The sequence below is a fragment of the Martes martes genome, assembly GCF_963455335.1.
Source record: "Martes martes genome assembly, chromosome: 4".
In the NCBI taxonomy this organism is placed as follows: domain Eukaryota; kingdom Metazoa; phylum Chordata; class Mammalia; order Carnivora; family Mustelidae; genus Martes; species Martes martes.
Genome location: NC_137891.1, coordinates 111,913,813 through 111,934,320, shown reverse-complemented (window position 1 = coordinate 111,934,320; position 20,508 = coordinate 111,913,813). Strand labels below are relative to the sequence as shown.

Genomic DNA, 20,508 nt, shown 5'->3' with positions numbered 1-20,508 from the left:
CGGAGTCTGCTTGAGATTTCCTGCCTCTCCCTTTTTCCCTCTGCACTCCCCGCCTACTTGCATGAGCACGCTCTTTCTCTCTCTCTAAAATAAAATCTTTCAAAAAAATGAAACAAGAAATGTACAGATCTAATAAATACATAAATAAATAAAATAAAGTTCACCTCTTAAAAAAAATCCAGTTAAAAAATGGGCAGAGGAACAACATACATTATCTTTCCAAAGAAGACATACAAATAACCAATAGGTACATGAAAAGATGTTCAGCATCACTCATCATCGGGGAAATGCAAATCAAAACCACAAGGAGATATCATCTCACACCTGTTAGAATGGATGTCATCAAAAGACAAGAGATAACAAGCGTTTGCAAGGATGTGGAAAAGAGAGAACCCCTGTGCACTGTAGGTGGGAATGCAAACTGGTGCAGCCATTATGGAAAACAGTATGGAGCTTCCTCAAAAAATTAAAAATAGAACTACCTTGTGATTCAGCAATCCCACTTCTAGGTATATATCCAAAGGAAATGAAAATAGGATCTCAAAGAGACATTTGCACTCCCATGTTTATTGCAACATTATTCACAATGCCAAGCTCTGGAAACAACCCACATGTTGATCAAGTATCAACAGATGACTAAATAAAGAATATGTGGTGTACACACACACACATACACACACACAAAATGGCATTTTAATCATCCATGAGAAAGAAGAAAATCTTGCCATTTGTGAAAATGCGGATGGACCTTGAGGGCATTGTGCTAAGCAAAATAAGTCAGAGAAAGATAAATACTGTAATGTGCAGAATGTAAAAAAGCCAAAACGGTAGAAACTTAGCAACAGTAGAGTGGTAACTAACAGGGCTTGGGGTTACAGCTGCGGGAAATGGCCGGATGCTGGTTAGAGGGTACAGACTTCAAGTTAGCATGAATAAGTTCTAGGGATCTAATGTCCCGCATGGTGATGGTGGTTAATAAGACTGTATCATATACTTGACAGTTGCTGAGAGAGTAGAACATAAATGTTCTTACCACAATAAAGAAATGTAATTCTGTGTGACGTAAGGGAGGTGTTAGCTAGTGCTGTGGTGGTAACCATTTTGCAATATATCAGATCAACACATCGTACACCTTAAACTTACAGAATGTCTTATGTCAATTATATCTCAATAAAGCAGAGGAAAAACTCTAAAAACTTCAATATAAATCTATTGATAAGAAGGAGAGAATGGGAAAGTGTTTAGGTTGTATAAGATAAACAATTGACAGGCATGTTTCAAAGTGAGAAGTCGGGCACCTGGGTGGCTCAGCCAGTTGAGCATCTGACTCTTGGTTTTGGCTCAGGTCATGATCTCAGGGTCGTGAGATGAAGCCCCACACTGGCCTCCAGCTGCTTATGGAACCTGCTTGGGATTCTCTCTCTCCCTTTCCTTCTGCCCCTCCCCACCACCTCTGAAAAAAAGAGTGAGAATTCAGTAGACAGTATCAGAAACAGAAAAAAATACACGGCAGAAAGAACATGTAATTTGGAAGTGTGGGGAAAGTTACAGAAGAAATAGCTAACGTATGACCTCTTGGGAAAGAAAATGAGCAACGGGGAAAGCAAACTCCTATCTTCTCTCGTTAGCCTCGTGCTATTTGACTGAAGATATTTATATACTACTTTGATAAAAACAAAATGTATGTCGACTAACGTAGAGCACTATTTCTTTATTAAGGAGTTCTGCTTTCTTTTTTACATGGTGCCAAATTTTGGAAACCTTAAGGTTTTTCCTTGTCCCAAGGTTGACAAGATCTCATGTTCTGGCCTGCACTCCGAGGGTGGGGGTGGGGGTGGGGGTTAGCCAGCCTGCGTTCATCTTTGTCATGCATGTAAGCATCGTGAGGGCTGAAAACTTCACACAGAGACCATCAAGCGTCAGGATACAGCGACCTTTAAAATTTCTGTTTTACAACCATTCACTTGAAGAGGGGTCCACGGAGAGCCATAAAGATGTGGCTAGGGGTGGTGAGAGGAAGGAACTAGAACCGTTCAACTTGGAGAAGGGACGCTTGAGGCATGACTTCATCATCGATTTCAGATATTCCAGAGATGGTTTCCAGCTGCTCTCGACTGGCTGAGAAGGCAGCAAGGGGATTGGGTGAATAGCCGAGCCTGTGGGATTTCGGCGGGAGACAGATGGGTTTCCTAACCCTAGCCAGCATCACTGGGGACGGCTACAGAATCCTGTTCTTCATAATAAAGACAATCTCCTTTTTCTGGAGGGTTGGAAAGATGGACCGTACGGTGATGTTGCTAAAAGAAACATCAGGAAAGGATGGTCTCTTCGGGGACCACACAGCGCCCCTTTGCTGCGGACCGGATTTATACTGGCGGCCGCCCCTCCCATTCAGGCTGGTCCTTGTCCAGGAGCCTCTGCACAGAGTTACACCCTCATACTGTTGCTGAGTCCTCAGCCCTTGGCCGGAGCCACCTGCAGCTGACACTTGCCTCTGGGACCCTGAAGTTGCTTGGCCTGATGCCGTGTTGTCCGAGGGACGAGCGGTTGCTGCACAACCCTAGTGGACTGTGACCCAAAGCCGCCACAGGACTTAGATGGAGGGGACGGTTAGAGCCTCTGTTTGGCGCCTTGAGTTGCTGTGGTGTCTTGGGGCCCCGGCTTCCACAGGACAGCCATAAGTTTAGAAGAAAGGGGACACCGGGTCCCAGCGCCAGGCGGGGGACGCATCCTAGAGTCACCTACTCTCTCACTCTCTCCAGGTCTTCCTTATGCCACTGCCACAGAAGCGGGGTGGAAGGTGCTGCACAGGCAGTATGCCCTGGGGACACAGGGCGGACCTGCTGGGAGGCCCCGGCTTCCTCAACTCAGCCCCAGGTTGCCTGACATGCCCAGCGCTGCATTGCCCTCCCACAAGCCAGTTCTCAGAATACCGTGAAATCCAGAGATGAGTATCATTTTAAGCTTCATCGGATATAATCATGTCCTCTTCCTGAGGGCAGGTTCTGCTGCTTGTGAAGGAGGCAGAGATGAAGGTCGCGGCCACAAACACAACCGGGGAGGCATGGCAGGGCGATGTTACCTTTGAACATGGAGAAAAGTCTAAGAAGAGAAGGTGGAGGCCTCAGAGACACTCTACTTGTTTAACCCTTTTCTGTAGGATGGTTTTTAATTGGGGGCGGGGGGTGGGGGTGTATTTAATGACTCCTGTCTCCACGAGCCAGCCTGAGTTGGAAGGGCCTTCTTTTTAAGTTGTTTCTCTCATCACGTGATAACCCAACTTCTGGAACTGAGGCATCTACTTCCAACCAAGCCCCGGAGAGCCTGGAGTGACAACCAGAGTGTGTCACAGACTACGGCCGTCACGCCGCTGCCTGAAATGGTTGATCCCCTCCCAGGGAAATGTTCTCAGAACGAGGATGCTGACGCCGAGACTTCCAACACCTGGAGGACCAGACCCCAGAGCCCCCTCACAGTGGCCTGTGAATCACTTGTTTCCCTACCAGATGGAAAGCAGGTGCTGTCCTCTTCTCCCTGTATCCTCTTGACGCTCTAATAAGTTCTAAGGCATGTAAATCTCCTAAATGGAAAAGTAAACATTCTTCCTTTAAAAAAAAAAAAAGCTGAGGAAAGGGAAAAACCATGTCAGAGTTTCCTGGCCGATACCACTGTTCTAGTTTATCGGACCAGCATGAATTCATATCAGCAATAGTTTCCCTGGTATTTCCTATTTTCAGTAATACTGAGTTGAAACACACATCACCCTTTTTGTGGGGCGACTGGATCACGGGTCCTCTGCTCCCAGGACTTTCGGGTTCTCCTTTCCTTCCTGGATGATTTCAGTAACAGCAAAATACAGCCCTTTTGCCAGCTCTTGAGACATTTCTGGCCACATTCCGTTTTCTCCCTCAAAACCTAGGCTCTTGTCAAAACCTTAATTCATAGTGACTTATTAGCAACCAGAGCGAGTTGTAGAATAATCCTTTATGAAGTAACCAAGCTTCACTTGAATCAGAGGTGGCTTCTCGGAAGGGGCCTCATTTTCTAGAACTGGCACCGGCGGGAATTGAGAGGGTCAGGGGAGGGGTGGCGCCAGCCCTCCCTCCTTTGTTTTATCTTTCAGGTTTGGGGTAGGGTGAAGGCCATGCCCATTCTGTTCTTTTTCACTTTTTGTTTCCCCTCTGCTTGGGAAACTGGCTTTTGCGTTCTTGGTTGCTGTGTCATGACATGTTCCACAAATGATTTACACTGAAGTGACCTTTAAAGAGCAGAGTAGAAATCAGCTGGATTTTAGGAGACTTGAGCTGATCGGGAGCCGGAACTTTCTGTCCCTTTCACATCAAGCTGGAGCTCACTGGTGTCCCTGTGGCTGCCCTTCCTGGTCACATGATTTGGTGGTGATTTTAATCACCAAGCCAATGCTGGCAATTTTTACATATGTAATGTAGACCTTGGAAATGATTATATAATTAAACTTCTGAAAGGGAAAATGAGATTAAGAGAAAACTTACAGGATTTGGGGGAGGGGAGGCATGGTAAAGAGGGAAGCTTGTTTATTTTCATTCCTCAGTATTTTTTTTTTAATTTTCTGTTTTGTTTATTTGTAGCATTAAGTGGCATGACAAGGAGTCAGTCCAAGAAATAATTTAACCTTCGCTACCAATGAGTATAAAAGTTTTGCCAAATGCTTATTGCGTTACTGCTTATTGCATTTATAAATCATCACTGTTGATAATTTGAACCAGAGAAGTTTTAAATGGTGTTTTTTAAGTGCTGTCTTTTTTTCCTCTCTTCCCAGAAATAAAAATGACCCTCCTGATCACCCAATCCTTTGGTCTCTTTCCATTCTTTTCCGCTACCATCAAGGAACAGCCATAAAAGGGTCATTTTTAATCACTGTGACAAGGATTCCAAGAACCATTCTCATGTACATTTCCAGCGCTCTGGAGGGCAAGGTAAGGCTGTCCCTAAGTGCAGAGGGCAGAGGGTGTTTGGGGGGGGCAGAAAAGGTAATCACTGGGCAGCTGCAGCAGGTCCCAGGACAGGAGTGTGGACCCGTGGCAGTGACCATTGTTTCTGTGAACACTTATCCTGTTTTTTGGGGTTTTTTTTAAGTAAAAAAATATACTATGAGATAGGAATAATATTTGTTTGTTTCTGTTTTAAAGCTAAAATATGCCTTACTTTTCTGTTTCCTAGAGGGTGCTGTGGGAAGTGACTGGTGTGGGGTGGGGAGGGTAGTTTTAATAAGTGAGTGTGAGAGAGAATGTGTGTGTGCGTGTGCACGTACATGTGTGTATGTGAGAGAGAGACGGGGAGAGAAAATGTGCTTAAGAGTGAGAAGTGGACAAGCTGACCTAAATCTCAGCTCAAAAGACAGAAAACTGTAGGGCTTTTGTGCCTGGGGGTTTTTCTCCTCCCTGGTTTTTATTTCCATGCACATTTGGTTATGAATGCCAGTGGAAACCAGAACACCAGGAAAACAGCTGTTCTCATGGTATTTCTGGCTTGCCAAACAAGGGAAGTCTGGACTTTTCCCAACTTTTCTGTTCTCACACAATGTTAATCCCTTACCCACCCCCACCTCAGTGTTTGTGACTTGATCGGAGTTTCACAAGTTTACCTGATTCCCACCTTTTGGATGTGGGTATGTGTCCTTCCTAAAGGACACATAAAGTGGGGAAATTCTACACGTGGATTTATTCCTATATTTAAAAATTGTTTGATGTTTTTAAGCGTCTAATCAAGGCTTAAGATTGGTATATGAATTTGGAATAATGGACTGAATTTCACATAAAACTATCTAGCTTCCTTATCATTAAATACATGCTAAGGACTTGCCCTGATTGTAGAGTATTTTCTTGTATTTCTATTGAAAGATTGCACTGTAGATACTAATTATGTGCCCACATTAAAAAAGAATCAAGTTTGACTTTTTTTGGAAATAAATCCTATAGTGAGATTCTCGGGGCTACATTTCAAGCGATGGAAAAATGCATGCATTTTGGTGACGTGCAGCGGCATTCCAGTTCCAAGCCAAATCTAGCTACTCTGGCTCCTGCATTTTGTACTTTGATCCTTCAATTTCAAGAAGGATTTTTTTTAAGGATTTTATCTATTTATTTGACAGACAGAGATCACAAGTAGGCCGAGAGGCAAGCAGAGAGAGAGGAGGGAAGCAGGCTCCCCGCTGAGCTGAGAGCCCGATGCGGGGCTCGATCCCAGGACCCTGAGATCACGACCTGAGCTGAAGGCAGAGGCTTAACCCACTGAGCCACCCAGGCGCCCTCAAGAAGGACTTTTTTGAAGAGTAGAACATATTTCTGTTTTAAATATATTCATTATATGCATTGGCAATAGATAATCACAAACTAATGAGCACTAGGGAACCTTGCCATCCTTCTTAGAGCTAGGCTCCTTAAACTCTGGGCCAGCAGCCGTCCATCAATCTAAAAGAGGTGTTAGTGACTGGTCTCTCTGGCAGGGGTCCAAAAGGTTATTTATCACTTCTGAGATCCCAGAAGGATCAGGGGGCCAAACTCCCCTTTCGTGATCTCACTGCTTTCTTCAGTTAAAAAGACACGGTTTTCCCCACACTGTGTCTACTACTTAAAGACTTCTCGCCACTGCTGTGTGATCTTTCCTACATGAAATGGCTCATTCACAACCGCAGCCAGGCTGAAAAGTGTCCAGATCAAGTTTCATCCAATTGAGTTAACACTGGGACAAGAAAATGTCCATATAAGGCTGAGTTACTTCTGGGGTCCTCAAGAGAGGACTATTTTCAGGATTGTTTACAGGGATTTTTTGTTTGTTTGTTTTTTTAACTCTGGGCAGTCAGTGGGACACATTCAGTCAACCCTCCTCCAAGAGTTTTATTCACTCTTGAGCTATGCATATGTCCAAATTACATGTCAAAGGGCTAATTTGTCCCTTGAAATTTAGCCCTAAAAATCTCTGGGCTTTTTTTTTCTGCAAAGAAAGTTAAACTTGATTCCTTTTTTTATATGGGCACATAATTAGTATCTACAGTTCATTATTTGTTTCACAGTCTTTAGGTAGTGGATTTTTCAAGAACACAAACTGGTTTGAAAAAGCAAATTTTATCACTGACAACACTTAGGGGAAGATGGAAAGAGTTGTTTGTTTGTTTGTTTGTTTGTTTGTTTTAACTAGAACCCGAAACCCTAGTTTACCTTTGCTAGTAAATATGGACTAACCCATTTCTGGTTTTGCTAAGGTCACCAGCAATCATCACAAGGTAAGCCCACAGAAGAGAAGCTTCACCCTCAATGATAATCATGGTAATAATTTGTAGTAGTAGCATGTGCAGAATGGAAGGACATCTCCCACACCAAGTGCCTCCCCAGGTACATAAATCTTCAAGTTAGAAACTTGGACAGTGTGTCTGCAGAAACTGCCTGCTTCTTTCTTTCTGTATTTCTGACTCTGTTCATTTGGTTCTGATCCCAATTCCAGCAGCGTGGTCCATGGTCCAGATGTGTGTGCAGACACTGCTTCTGCTGTTCCTCGTGTCTGGACAAATGCCTGCGCCAGTTCAACCAGGTATGTCTCCTGCCGCATGCCCCGAGGACACACAGAGGGGCCCTCCAAGGACTCCATCTCTTAGGTCAGGGGTCGGCAAATTTTTCTGGGCAAGGCCAGATTGTAGGAATATTTCAGGCATTGGGGCCATTCAGTCTCAGTTGTAACTACTCAGCTCTGCCGTGGTAGTAGGAGGGCAGCCACAGACCAAGTATAAATGAATGGGCATGACTGCATTCCAGAAACCTTTATGGACACTGAAATGTGAATTTCATGTCATTTTGACCTGTCAAGAAATGTTGTTATTCTTTTGATTTTTTTTCCCAACCGTTTAAAAATGTGGAAGTTATTCTTAGCTTTGACCAGAGGAAAACAGGCTGTCTGATGGATCTGGCTTCTGAGCTATAGATTATATAGGTCATTAAAGCTATTCTTCCAATTCTGAAAGAAATGTGTTTCCCTTCTCAGAAATAAAAAGAGGAGGAGTTTTTAGAAATTCTAGCATAATGAGTATGTGTCAACTGAGAGCTAATTGTCAATGTCTTCTTTAAGAACTGTATGTAATTTTCCTGAAATGGGCAAAGAATTGCTTGTCTGATTTTTATATATTTCACCAGCTTTTCCCTTTCAAGCTATAAATATTCCTTTAAAAATCAGAAAAAATTATATACTGCAGTTGTTTGGATTTCACATTTTTTTCTCGAGTCTTTCAAATTGATGGACACTTAAGTATATGTTACGCTTTTCTGTAGATAATTTCAGAAATTAATAGCCCTCAGCCAAATTTACAGAAAGCAGTATTTTTCTAAGTCAGCTTTTATAATTTAAAAGTCCACAGAAATCTCACTTAGCAAAGTATTTCTTATTATTGCCCCTCTTCTTAATAAATATACAGCCAAACTAAAAGGACTAATTAGACCATCTGTGTTTAACATCGTACTATAAGTGGTTTTAAGAATACCTTTCATTGTTCAGGGGAAAGGGTGGTCTTTATAGTGTAAAGCTCTATTTTTGAGGCGCTAAGGAATCTTGCGTTCATTTTAGAGTGTATTTTGTTTTCATTCGGTTTGCTTTAAGCCAGCATAAAGCATAGTAAAATATCATAGTACCTGGGCCACTGGGGGGCTCAGGTGGTTAAGTGTCTGCCTTCTGCTCAGGTCATGATCTTGGGGTCCTGGGATCCAGCCCTGCATTGGGCTCCCTGCTCAGTGGGGAGCCTGCTTTCTCCTTTCCTTCTGCTGCTCCCCCTGCTCGTGCTCTCTCGCTCTTTCTCTGTCTCAAATAAATAAAATTAAAAAGTAATTAGCCCCTTTCAGAATAGTGAGTTGTATAGGAAGTGAAACCAGACCCTATGAATGTCTCATTCATCGTGGATGTGATATGCCAGCTTCTCTCTTCCTAGAACTGTGTGCACACATCCAGACACCAACTTACTCTGCAAAGATTTTGAGATGCATGACAAAAATATACTTTGATAAAATATATCTAGCCATGAAAATCAAGGCTAAGAAACATGATAAACTAGAAAGACAAAAGCAATGGGACCATTGATACCCAGATATGTTGGCCATATGGTCCCATGAGGCCCTAAAGTTGATTTACCATCCCATCTCACTGTGTGTGTAAATTCACCTCCTTTCTCTGTCGCTCCTTCGCTCATGGAAGCCTAGGGGTTCCTTGTGGGTGCCAGGAACCACCCCTTCAGGAGAGGAGAGCAGGGGTGAGGAGGCAGAAGCATGGGCCGTACCTCCACCACTTTACCCTGGCTTCCACGCAGAGCAGTGCCGCTCCCATCGGACTCGGAGTGGGATTCCCCAGAAGGTTTCAGTTGAAGACAAGCGGTGCTGCTAAACCGTGTTTGTTAGCCGCCGTCCTGCACCTTGTTTCTGCTTTTCTCCTCCGCCTTGTTATCCTGTATTTTCTGCACTCAAACTGTTTCAAAGATCCTGAGTAGCCTTCATCTTAGCCACACCTTAATTACCATTGTAAAGAACTAGGGACCTTTTATCAGATGTTCAATGAGAGTGACTGTCCCTGAACCACAAAAAGGCCCCGCTCACCTGGATTTGGCGAATGATGCATCCATGTTGCAGACAGGGCTGGGGCCTTCAGATTCCGGTCATGCGGGTGGTGCTGTAGGCCTCGGCCTGAACCAGCCGTCAGAGTGTCTTTCATTGTGGTGGCCGCCGCAGGGCCAGGCATTCCGGGCCAACACAGGCACTGCGGGGAGGCCTGCCGGTTTGAGAGGGAGAAGGGGGGGGGGGGGGAAGCGTGAAGAAGAAAGGGAGAAAATGATGTGAATACTGATAGGGAGGAAACAGTCCCCTCTAGTCTAAACCCACTCCTGGAAAACAGAGTGAAATAAAGATTTTAAGAATAAAGATAATCACCGTATAATGGTGGTCAGAGCTGTTGATCTCACTGGGCAGAAGGCACAGGGAAGGGAGCCTGAAGTGAGAAGGAATTTAGATTAGCCTTTTGAAAAATCTCCTGGCACCGTCACAAGTTCCTGGGGGAAGATTTCTCTGGAAATCTGATTTTAAAACGCTGCGGCCTATTTTACTGGCCTTGTTTAGTGGAGTCAGAGCTGGGAGCTGCTGAAAGAGAATGAGACCCATTTGTTACCATCAGAGCCCAGATGCTCTTCTTTACTTAGTATCAAGAAGCCGGTCGTGTTTCACCGCTGCTGCTTCAAAGCCCGATTCATCTTCCCCAGTCCCGGGAGGGAGGCAGGTGGCACTAGCTGCATTCTTACAGACCTCCCGCCTAAGGCTGCACAGTGACTCATTTGCAGACCAGGAGACCAAGCCCCACATGTCATCATGTCTCATGACTTGTCTCTCCACCGTAAAGACCAAATACGTGTATACCTGAAAAAGTGACGTGGGCACACCTCCCACATTTATCCAACACCTATGTGCTTGTTTATGCTGTATTCCAACCATCTGAACCCGGGCTTAAAAGGGAAGGGGACTGTGGTGACGGAAAGCCAACACACAGCGAGCTGATGAGCTAGCCTGAGGAAGGGGGCAACAGTGGGAGGCATTCGCGGGAGACATTTGTGTCAGTGCAGAGAGGTGCACGTTTGGTACTGGAACGGGGACTGCGCAAGTTCAGCAAGGGGAATCTTGGTAATGAGGAGAGGTTTCCTCGAAGACATTGCATTTGTCCTAGAGCAGAGAGCACCCACTGGAGGTCATCAGCTGAGAAGGGCAGCAGGAGCCCTGGGCTTTCTAGCATTCACTGTGCTCCCAGCCGTGTGCTGAACACTTTCCTGACTTCACATCAGTCCTTCGTTTTCCCCCACAGCCCTTTGAGATAGAATCTCCAATTGGTAGATAAGGCTTGAGAGGGCACATAGCCAGTAGCAGAACTAGGGTTTAAATCCATATCTGCTTTGCCTCCAGGACCCAAGCCCTTCACCAGGACACATTGTTAAACAAGGGGAGAGGAAGACACAAGTACTGTCTGCGGTCCTCTCTCGGGCACCCGTCCCTGTCAGGGGCCAGGCCCATGAGTTTGCTGACGCTTGAGCAAACGCTTTTATGGGGCAGATTTTTGTGGAGGAGGACAGGAAAGGCGTAGGGGCATTGAAAAGGGTGAAGGATGAATCATGCAGTTATAGATCCAGAAAAGGCTTGTCAGTGGGGTCAGGGCCCACCGTCTCCCTTCAGGCAAGTCAGTGTCAAAGCTTCTGGGAGGCTGGGCTGGGCTGTTCTCAAAGATTTTCAGCACGTTCCAGTATCCTGACTGAGAAGTTCCCCTGTGGGGCTCTGCAGGCTAACGCAGTGGCAGGAATGACACACCTCTTCTTAGTGTGTCCACTAAGTTTCTCTTGGAAATGTCTCCCTAGGTACACATCTCTTGTCCATTGATGACACAGATGTCTGTCCTCACTCTGATGTTAGTTCTAATTTAGATCGGTGTGCTTCTAAGTCTGAAACCCCCTGGTGGGCAACAAGACTCTTCCTGATGATTCCCCACTGACCTGAACATTCCAGAATGTTCTTTCTTCAATTCTTACAGGCAAATGGCAAAATTGCATGGGTTTTCATTTTCATCTGCAACCAAGAGCTATTAACTAATCAGTAAAGTACATAGTGTGTTACTAAAGCTTACTAAAATGTGCTATTTATGAACTAAAATTGGTGTTTTACTTCGTTTCCTGAGGACTCAAATTCATTACTCTGTCAAGACGTCAGGCGGCCACAGCTATGCCTGGCAATGCTGCAAAGCTTGTGAATGTGGGCACACAGAGTTGGGATTAGCAACCTGGGGAAGGAATGCTTTGCTGTGGGTGTACCCCCAGCCTCACTTTGGGCTGGCTCCCTTGTTCTGTTGCAGTTATTCTTGTCTTAATTAACATTTTACTTCTGTTGACTATTTGGCTCTTGTTTAATTCCTCGTCTTTTCATTGTGTTGAGAATCGCATTCCTCTTCAGTCCTTTGTTCTGGCACCAGAAGTGGGGATGGGCATGGGAAGAGATCTGTGGGCGGAGGGCGAACAATTTGAGAGTGACTGTTTCCACTCCATCTCTCCTGGGAGGAGCTCCTCAGTGAAGCCAGCCCTGGTCAGGTGCAGCAGCCTCGCAGAGTGGGGACAGTGTTTTTCGAGCTTTTTTCACATCATACCTCTTATCCATGCTGAGGACTTGCCCTGGGGTCACAAAGAGCCACGAGCGCTGGTTGACGTTGCCCAGATCTCCAGCCTCCAAGTCCTGTCGGTTTTCAGAGCACCTGGGGAGGACATCTAGCCACAAAACCCTTGCAGCAGTGCTCCCAGGACCCCTGTCCCACAGCCAGGGGTGCAAATCCGTGACATTCCCGGTAACCAGATGCTGGTGAGACGCCGTCACCCCCGTCAGTCTCGCAAGAGCAGAGCCCTGTGACGCCCAGCAGCTTCACGTGCCTCCGCCGCCGTGGGCATCTCTGCCCCAGGCCCTGCTCAGCTGCTGGAGAAGACAAGCCAGCCTGTGTCTGCCGTCGTGCAGGCCATAAAACTTCCAGCCTGCGGACCTTAGACATCTGTTGGGAATGAGACACGAAGTTGATCAGAAACGGCCGTAGTTTCTGTCTCCCTGACTAACAGATATATGGCTGAGAAAGGCCACAGATGATCTTGTCCGGTCCAGGACGGAGAAAAACTCACCACTGCTTGGAAAACAACCCCCCTTCCCTCCCTACTTTATAGCCCACCCCCGCCACCCACACTGCCTGCCAGTCCCTTTTTTTCAGCACACATAATGTTGGTCTCTGTCCTCCAAGCCTTTGTGGCAGGCTCGATTTTGTAACATCCCAAAGCCTTTGCTCCCCACTGCCGGCTTTCCTTGCAGTTAGCTCGGTTTCAATGCCTCTCTTTCTCATAGTCCCATCAATAGCAGAGGCAGTCGGTGACCCGTCTGTGTCAGGTTTTGGTTCATCTCAAGCCAACTGGCAGATCTCCAGTGACTTCTCTTCTCTCCCCAGGGCAGCATGTACAAATCAGGGGGGCAGGGGGAGAAGAAAGTAATGAGTATTGTGCAACTTCTCTCACTAGATTATGAAAATGATGTGACATCTCTTAAAAGGACACAGTGGTCTTGGGAGCTGATGTTGCCACCATGGCCTCCTCCCCGAGCATCCGGACTGCCATTCTCTCCATGACAGCAGTAGCTCTGGATCCTGCCACTCCCCAGCTATTCTGGGGGCAGCCAGCTGATGGTGAGGGTCCTGGAGAGCTGCCCCCAAGTGTGCATGTTTTAGGAATAGGCTAACACATGTGTCAGAATGATAGTTTGCATTAAGGCCCATTTATAGAAGATGCTAAGCCTCACAGCCCAGCTGTCTGGTGGCAAATGTTACCGCCCTGGCTTTAGATGGAAAGGAATTGAGACAACCTATTTGTCAGGGGGCCCAGGCTGTCTGGGGGAAGACAAACCGCATCCTCATGTTTCCTGGTGCCTGGCTCGGGGCCTGCTGTCCTTAGGGCCGTGGCTTCGTGTGCCTTCTTGGGAGCAGCCTCTCTGGAGCCCAGCTCCCACCTGCTGTGGGTGTGTTGCAAGGGTCAGGGCTCAGGAGGGTGAGGCCCTCAAGCCCTCTTCCCCAAGTGAGCCTCAGCAGCCTCTCCTCCTTGTGGGGTAAGGCCCAGGGAACAGCTGCCATCTTAGGTTGGACTCTGAGGTCCTTCCTGACTTGAAATTCTTCTGCCTTCTCAGAGAAGCAGTTAATATCTGTTGAGTGAGTGACTGTGTCACCATGGGGAAGGAAGGTGCACAGGGAGGGTCAGTTGCGCATGGAGCCCTCGGCTACTCAGAAACCCCTGCTGAGAGACAGCCGAGCATTAGGCTTTAATGGCTTTGACTCTCCATGGTGTGTAAGTCCTGAAGACAAGAATATGTCCACTTACTGGACACTTGGCGCGTGCCAGGCACTGTGCTAGCTACACATGTCAACCATCTCCAAACTCAGATAATCCTGTGAGGATATGTGATGATTATCCTTTTTCCTTTTTTATTTATTTTTTTAAGATCTTATTTATTTATTTATTTGTCAGAGAGAGAGAGAGAGAGCATACATGTAGGCAGAGTGGCAGGCAGAGACAGAGAGAGAAGCAGGCTCCCCGCTGAGCAAGGAGCCCAACGTGGGACTGGATCCCAGGACCCTGGGATCATGACCTGAGCCAAAGGCAGTGGCCTAACTGACTGAGCCACCCAGGCGTCCCTTTTTTTTTAAACAGATGATATACTTAGTTTCTGAGAAGTTGAGTAGCAGCCCACTCTGGGACAGGAAGAAAATAATAGAGCTGTGTGTTGAAGTTTTGGAGACTTGATAAATCATTTTGCTTCCTTGTCCAAGTTCTGAACAACCAAGAGAGCTAAGAGTTAAGCAGGTAAAGACTAAACTTCAAGGGGTGCTTGGCTAGCTCAGTTGGAGGAGCATGTGACTCTGATCTTAGGGTTGTGAGTTTGAGCCCCATGTTGGGTGTAGTGATTACTTAAAAATAGTCTTTTAAAAATGCACTGGGACACCTGGGTGGCTCAGGTAATTAAACATCTGCCTTCAGTTCAGGTCATGATACCAGGGTCCTGGGATGGAGTCACACATCAGGCTCCCTGCTCTGTGGGGAATCTACTCCCCCTGCTTGTGCGCTCTTTCTCTCTCTCACTCAAATAAATAAGCAGAATTCTTTAAAAAAAAAAAAAAAGTGTTAAGGGGCACCTGGGTGGCTCCATCAGTTGTGTGTCCGACTCTTGGTTCGGGCTCAGGTCTTGATCTCAGGGCCATGGAATTGAGTCTGCTGTCAGGCTCTGTGCTCAGTACGATGTCTGCTTGTCTCTCTCCCTCCCCCTCTGCCCCTGCTCATGTACACATACTCCTCTCTTCCTCTCTCTCTCAAATAAATAAATAAAATCTTTTAAAAATAAAAAAAATTAAAATGTGTTGAAACATTTTTTTAAAAATCACCTGAGTACCTAAGGAGCATGTCAGAAAATGCATTATAGGAACAGCTTATTAATGTTTCATTCCTGAAACAGAGGGACCAGCCCACCCTCTCTCAGGCCCAGCCAACAGTATAGACTTGCCTCTGAGGTCTCTCCTATAAGCTTACTGCCTAGGAGCCAAGAAGGTGCGTTCTCAGTGACAGGTGGATCCCAAAGAGAATGACAGACAGCTGAGCTAGCCTGAGCTCTGCCCCTCCCCCAGACACACCAGTCCCTTAAGTCAGCCTCCCACTCTGGGACCAAATGAGAGGTGTTACCCTAAAGGAGGTCCCTGGCCATGGAAACACAAACACAAGGTTACCCAGCACCAGGATCAAAACCCAGGTCTTCCTCAGTCCACTACAGCACTCCTTCTGCGGGATAGGAACTCAGACCCTAGAACTATAGAGATCATGGGGCACCTTCCCCTGATTACAGCAGAATCTGGGGTCCAGAGGCTTGAAAGCCTCAACCAGGGTCACACAGGTGAACAGTACTTTTTCTTCTCTTCTCTACCTTGTGTCTTTTTCTCTCCTTCTGCCCTCACAAGTGTCACTGAGACACTGGAGATAGACAAGTACACCACTTTACACAAGGTGACCTGCCCTGGCTTTACCTTTTCAGCATAACTGTAGGTAGATCTGTCCCTTGGGCAACATGGAAGTCAGTTCCATGCTCCTAGGGCAGAAGGGTGGGGAACATTTGGATCCTGGCAAGGACAAAGTCTCCCCTCTTATTAATGGTTCCAAGTCCCCAGCTTCCTTCCCCAAGCCTCTCCTCTTATCCTTACACTTTAGCTCCCTCTTTTTCCTGGAAGACATTTATCCATCTCTCTCTCTCTTTTTTTTTTAAGATTTGTTAATTATTTTAGAGTGTGTGTGTGTGTGTGTGTGAGAGAGAGAGAGAGAGCGAGCAGAGGGAGAGGCAGTGGGAGAGGGAGACAAGCAGAGTCCCCGTTGAGTAGGGGAGTCTGATGCAAGTCTCGATCCCAGAACCTTGAGATCATGACCTGAAGCAAAATCAAGAGCCAGTCGCTTAACCAACTAAGTCCCCCGGGCAACCCAACATTTATCCACGTCTTATGAGAACTCCTCTTTCCTCCCCTTTCCCCACTTCCTTGGGTCTGGACCATATACCCATTTCCTAGCAGTTTGATAAAGTGGGAAGAAGGCAGACGGGTCTGGGCTTGAATTACAGTTCCTCTACTTATTGTGTGACATTGGATGAACCCCGTACGTAAAGCAAAATTCTTAAACCTACCTCTTGGGCAGTGAGAGGGCCAGCTAAGCTCATGCATCTATTATAGCATGCTGTTTGCCTCAGTACATGCTCCAAAGTGTAAGTTTCCTTCGTGAGGGGAAGCAGAGGGTTAGTTGCTTTCGTCTATTCATTCATTTGACAAATATTGGAGGTCTACCACGTAGCTAGACAAGTTGGGTACAACAGTGCCTATCTCCCGGGATTATTACAGGGCATTAAATAGATAATGTTTGCAAAGCTCTTAGTGTCCTGCCTGGTATGTAGAGGTGTGTGCCAAATAAATGGAAGCCATTATCATGTTCCCCAGCCCACAAAGTGACGAGCACTGATGCTTTCCTATGCACTTAGATCACTGCTGAGCTCCTGGGGTTATCTACAAAGACTGCTAGTGAGAAGTGTGTCCGCATCCTTAGGGAAGTCCTCAGAATACATGTTTCTCTTCCCAGGATCACTGCACTAATGGCTTATTGGGAGCAGTTGAACTGCTAAGAGGGGCCTTTCCAGTCCCCCTAGTCCAGAATAATGCCCAGGCTTTCCCCTCATGAAGGGTGATGGTGAGGGATAGTCCAACTTCAAACCCAAACCCATGACCAAGGCAAGAAAGGATGGTGGCGAGGTTGCGGAAACATGTCCTGCACAGCAATCCATTTGGCCCTTCTCTTCTGTATCTAGCGCTCATTTTCTTCTTCACGCCCATTTTTCAGCAGTCCTGGGCCATTGTGTCATGGCCTACAAGGGCAACTGGGGCTTTTTCCAACAACGCTGGTTCAGACATCATCTATTGCAAGGAATCACCATTTGCTTTCTTCTAAGACTCTGTTCACAGGTGTGAGCATTCTGTAGAATGTGAAGCAACTCCTTACTGCTCCTTGTGCCTTTTCCTCATGCCTGCTCTGGCTACACTGGAAATATGCTGAGGGAGATTGTCTGTGTTTTTAACTTAGATCTGTGAAAACCACCTTTAAAGTTCACAAAATCCAGTTTCCTCATAAATAAGGAAGCAGGTGATACATGAAAACACTGCTGTGATGAACGGTATTCAGTCCGGCACTGTGGCAACCGCAGACGGATTCCCATGTTCTTCCAACCAGCAGGCTCATGTCTGCTGTGGGCGCCATGCTTGCCGGGCCACTGAGGCTGGTCCCGCTGCCGTCTGTGATTCCCAGTCAGGGTGGGGGCTGTGTTGGGGGAAGTAGTTCAGAACTTCAACAGTCCAAATTCTCAGCATTACCCTAAATGCTTAAGAAATGTAAATGTTATTTAACCCAACCTACCCCATAGGTGATGGGGATTAAGGAGCACACAAAATGAGCACCGGGTGCTGTATGAAAATGTTAAGTCACTGTATTGTGCACCTGAAACTTATATCACACCCTATGTTAACTGGAATTTAAAAACTTTTAGAAAATGTAAAGATTATAGATTAGTTTCAACATTTCCCAAATTTATGTAGTGTAGGAAATGAAATTAAATCATTAAGTAGCTCCTATCCCAAACCTAGTCTTCCCCTTGATGGTTTCTTCATGTCCTTTCTCTCCCTGGACTGTTTCTGGAACAGTTATTGTCAGAGGGCTCTGAATGCCCACCTCTGAACCCGTGCCTTTCCCTCTTCTCTTCCATAGTCTTCTAAGTAAGACAGTGACTGGGAGGACATTCCTCTGCTGTCATCTCCCAGTTGTCTTTGTCCTAGACATGGAGACAGGTTGGGAGGAAGAAGTGGTTGTTGGCTAAGGACTAGAGGATACATTCATAGACTAAAACCTGAAAGGTGTGAGTCCCAGTGGTTGAGGGAATAAAAGCCACTTAAGTGCCCCAGTCACTAACTCACATTTTGCTACAAGCTGGAATCTCATGGCGCTCTGGCTGTCAACCTCCGCCTGCCATCTTGGACTGACTTCCACATGGTGTGCATCTCGATCACAAACTCAGATGTACAGGGAATACTGTATCATGCTTTTCAACCCAATTTCTGACTTGGAGCTCCCATTACACTGGGCTGGCAGTAAATTTCAGCTGTTATTCTTGGGCTTCTAGAAGATTTCATGTGTCCCTAAGCGTTAGTACACACAGGTTGCCCTTGAGACATCCCCCTTTCCTGTTCATGGCATCCCATTTTCAGGCTTTACTTGGGAAGCGGGACTCTTTTGCAAGGCCCCTCATGGTCTTGTCTGCCTGGATGTGCACTTGTTAGTTAACCAGCCCTCCTGCTTTGTCTGGAATGTTCTGGTCTTAGCGCTGAAAGCTCTGTGTCTCTGGAACCCCTCACTCCCGGCACACCCACACCCTCAGAATGGGCATCTCCCTCGAGAGTCTTGCCATTTCTCTACCCTCTGCTGAAAAAAAAAGGAAACTGGACCCATGGTCAGACCCACAGATCTTTTTTCCTTCCCTCCTTCAGCCCAGGGGAGTCTCACTTTCTAATAGGAAGGCCTATATAGCTCACCTCCTACTCTGAGACATTTGGTTCACGCTGAGAATCCCCTTCCTTCACCTTCTCCGCTGGTAGGTAAGAGCTTAAAGAGCTTAAAATTTTGGAAATCAAAAGCTAATATGAGTTGCAGACTGAGTGTCTTCCCACCCCCCCCCACCCCTCAAGAGCCCCCAACCTTGCCTCAGGGAATGAGCCCAGAGCCTGAGTCCTCCTTGAGTGGGGAATGTGGGGTGTGGGGGGGGGGCGGAGTAGAAAGTACCCAGGGAAAAGAAACAGAGGTCAAGAGAGCAGAGGAAGCCATCACACATAGATCTGGGGTAGCTGGACTCTCCTTCCATTCCCAGTCTCATCTCTATAGACGGTTGAGAAACAAAGCTGTGAAAACTAGGAGGAGAAGTAATGCAGAGAATTTGGTTCAAGTACTTCCTTATCTAGGTGGGGCTAGGCAGTTCCTAAAAGTTTTGGCAAGTGGATCCAGGCTTTGACAGTTCTTCAAGAGTGTTGATCTTCCCCCTCCTTTCGCCTTTGATAGAATGCCTCAGTTGGCGCCAGGGTGGGGCACAAGGAACATTTGCTAGACTCGCATTCGTCCGGGCAGTGGGACAGCTGAGGCCAGATGCCTTCCCCAGGATGCGGTGTAGTGGGGGCAGGGAAGGGCACTCGGGGTCTGTCAGCTGGGCCCACATCCTGCCTCCATCAAGGTGGCAACAAAGAAACCTGGGGAGGTCCCAAGAACACAAGGCTGCTGACCTGGCCCAGTGCCCCATCCACAGCCCTGACCTTGTCTGTGGATGGAAGCATGATTGAAGATGAGGGCCTGAACTTTCTCAGCACCAGCCCTGGCTTCATGCCGCCTTCACACAGCTTTTAGCATCTGCTAAGAGGAGCAGGGAGGGAATAAAGAAAACAGAAACACATGCTGGAAAGCGCTACCCTTTCTCGTTAGAGCTGCCTGCCACCACCGTAGACTGACTTCCAGGGAAACTTCTCTTCCAGAAGAGCCTGTGGACAGAGGAGGCTAGAGTAGAAGGTCTGATGGTCTTTTGAAACTTCAAGAAGAAAAGATCTGTTATTATAGCATCTTTAAGCAAATGCATTTTTCTTTTGAGTTTTTTGCTGCAAACTGGGCCAAGTTGCGGTGCAAACCAATAGTCATTCTCTGCAACCAGCGACCTTTCCGCCGACTTTCTGGCTCTCTGTCAGCAGGCCTCTCTCATACAGGTCAGTCTTCACCTCACCAACCCTGTGGCCACCAAAAACGTGTTCATGAAGGGACAGAACTGTGACCTAAAATGATCTCCCCAAACCGCGTGTATATGAAAACGTGTAAACATTCCCATTTCGGCGCCCCATCCCCTCTTGACATTCCCATGGTCCTGAGCTTCAAATCAGAGATGCGTGACATTCTCTTATGGTTCTGAAGAACCAGCCTCCTAAAGTCTATAAGTAACAGCCATTTATCGCATTTCTACATTAAGCCAGGCACCGTGGTAAACATTCTACATACGCAGAATGGGCTTACCCTCTGGGGGATGCTGCGTATCAGGTGGTGTTATCCTCTGTGTACTAAGGAAGAAACTGAGGTCCAGTGGCAGAAGAGCTCAAGGAGGGTGATGGCGTTACTGTGTGGTGCTCCATGGGACTGCAGATGGGTGGCCTCGGTGGCTTTATTGTGCTGCCTGGAGTTCCTTGTCAAGGAAAAGGGTGAGGAAGACAGGAAACCAGGGGTCTTCATTAGCCAGGGACAGCCCATCTATTTAATCTCCTACCTGATAAAGCCTGAAGTCAAAACAACAGAACAGGCATTTCCCA

The 20,508-nt window shown here is 46.7% G+C and overlaps 1 protein-coding gene across 1 annotated transcript in view; it reads left to right on the top strand.

Moving 5' to 3' along the window:
* Positions 1-20,508, top strand: part of SLC44A3 (solute carrier family 44 member 3) — a 94,250-nt gene that overhangs the window by 52,606 nt on the left and 21,136 nt on the right. Inside the window, exons 11-12 of the mRNA XM_080800310.1 lie at positions 4,799-4,955; positions 7,480-7,566. Coding sequence (XP_080656436.1) covers positions 4,799-4,955; positions 7,480-7,566 — 244 coding nt within the window. The remainder of the gene's footprint in view (positions 1-4,798; positions 4,956-7,479; positions 7,567-20,508) is intronic.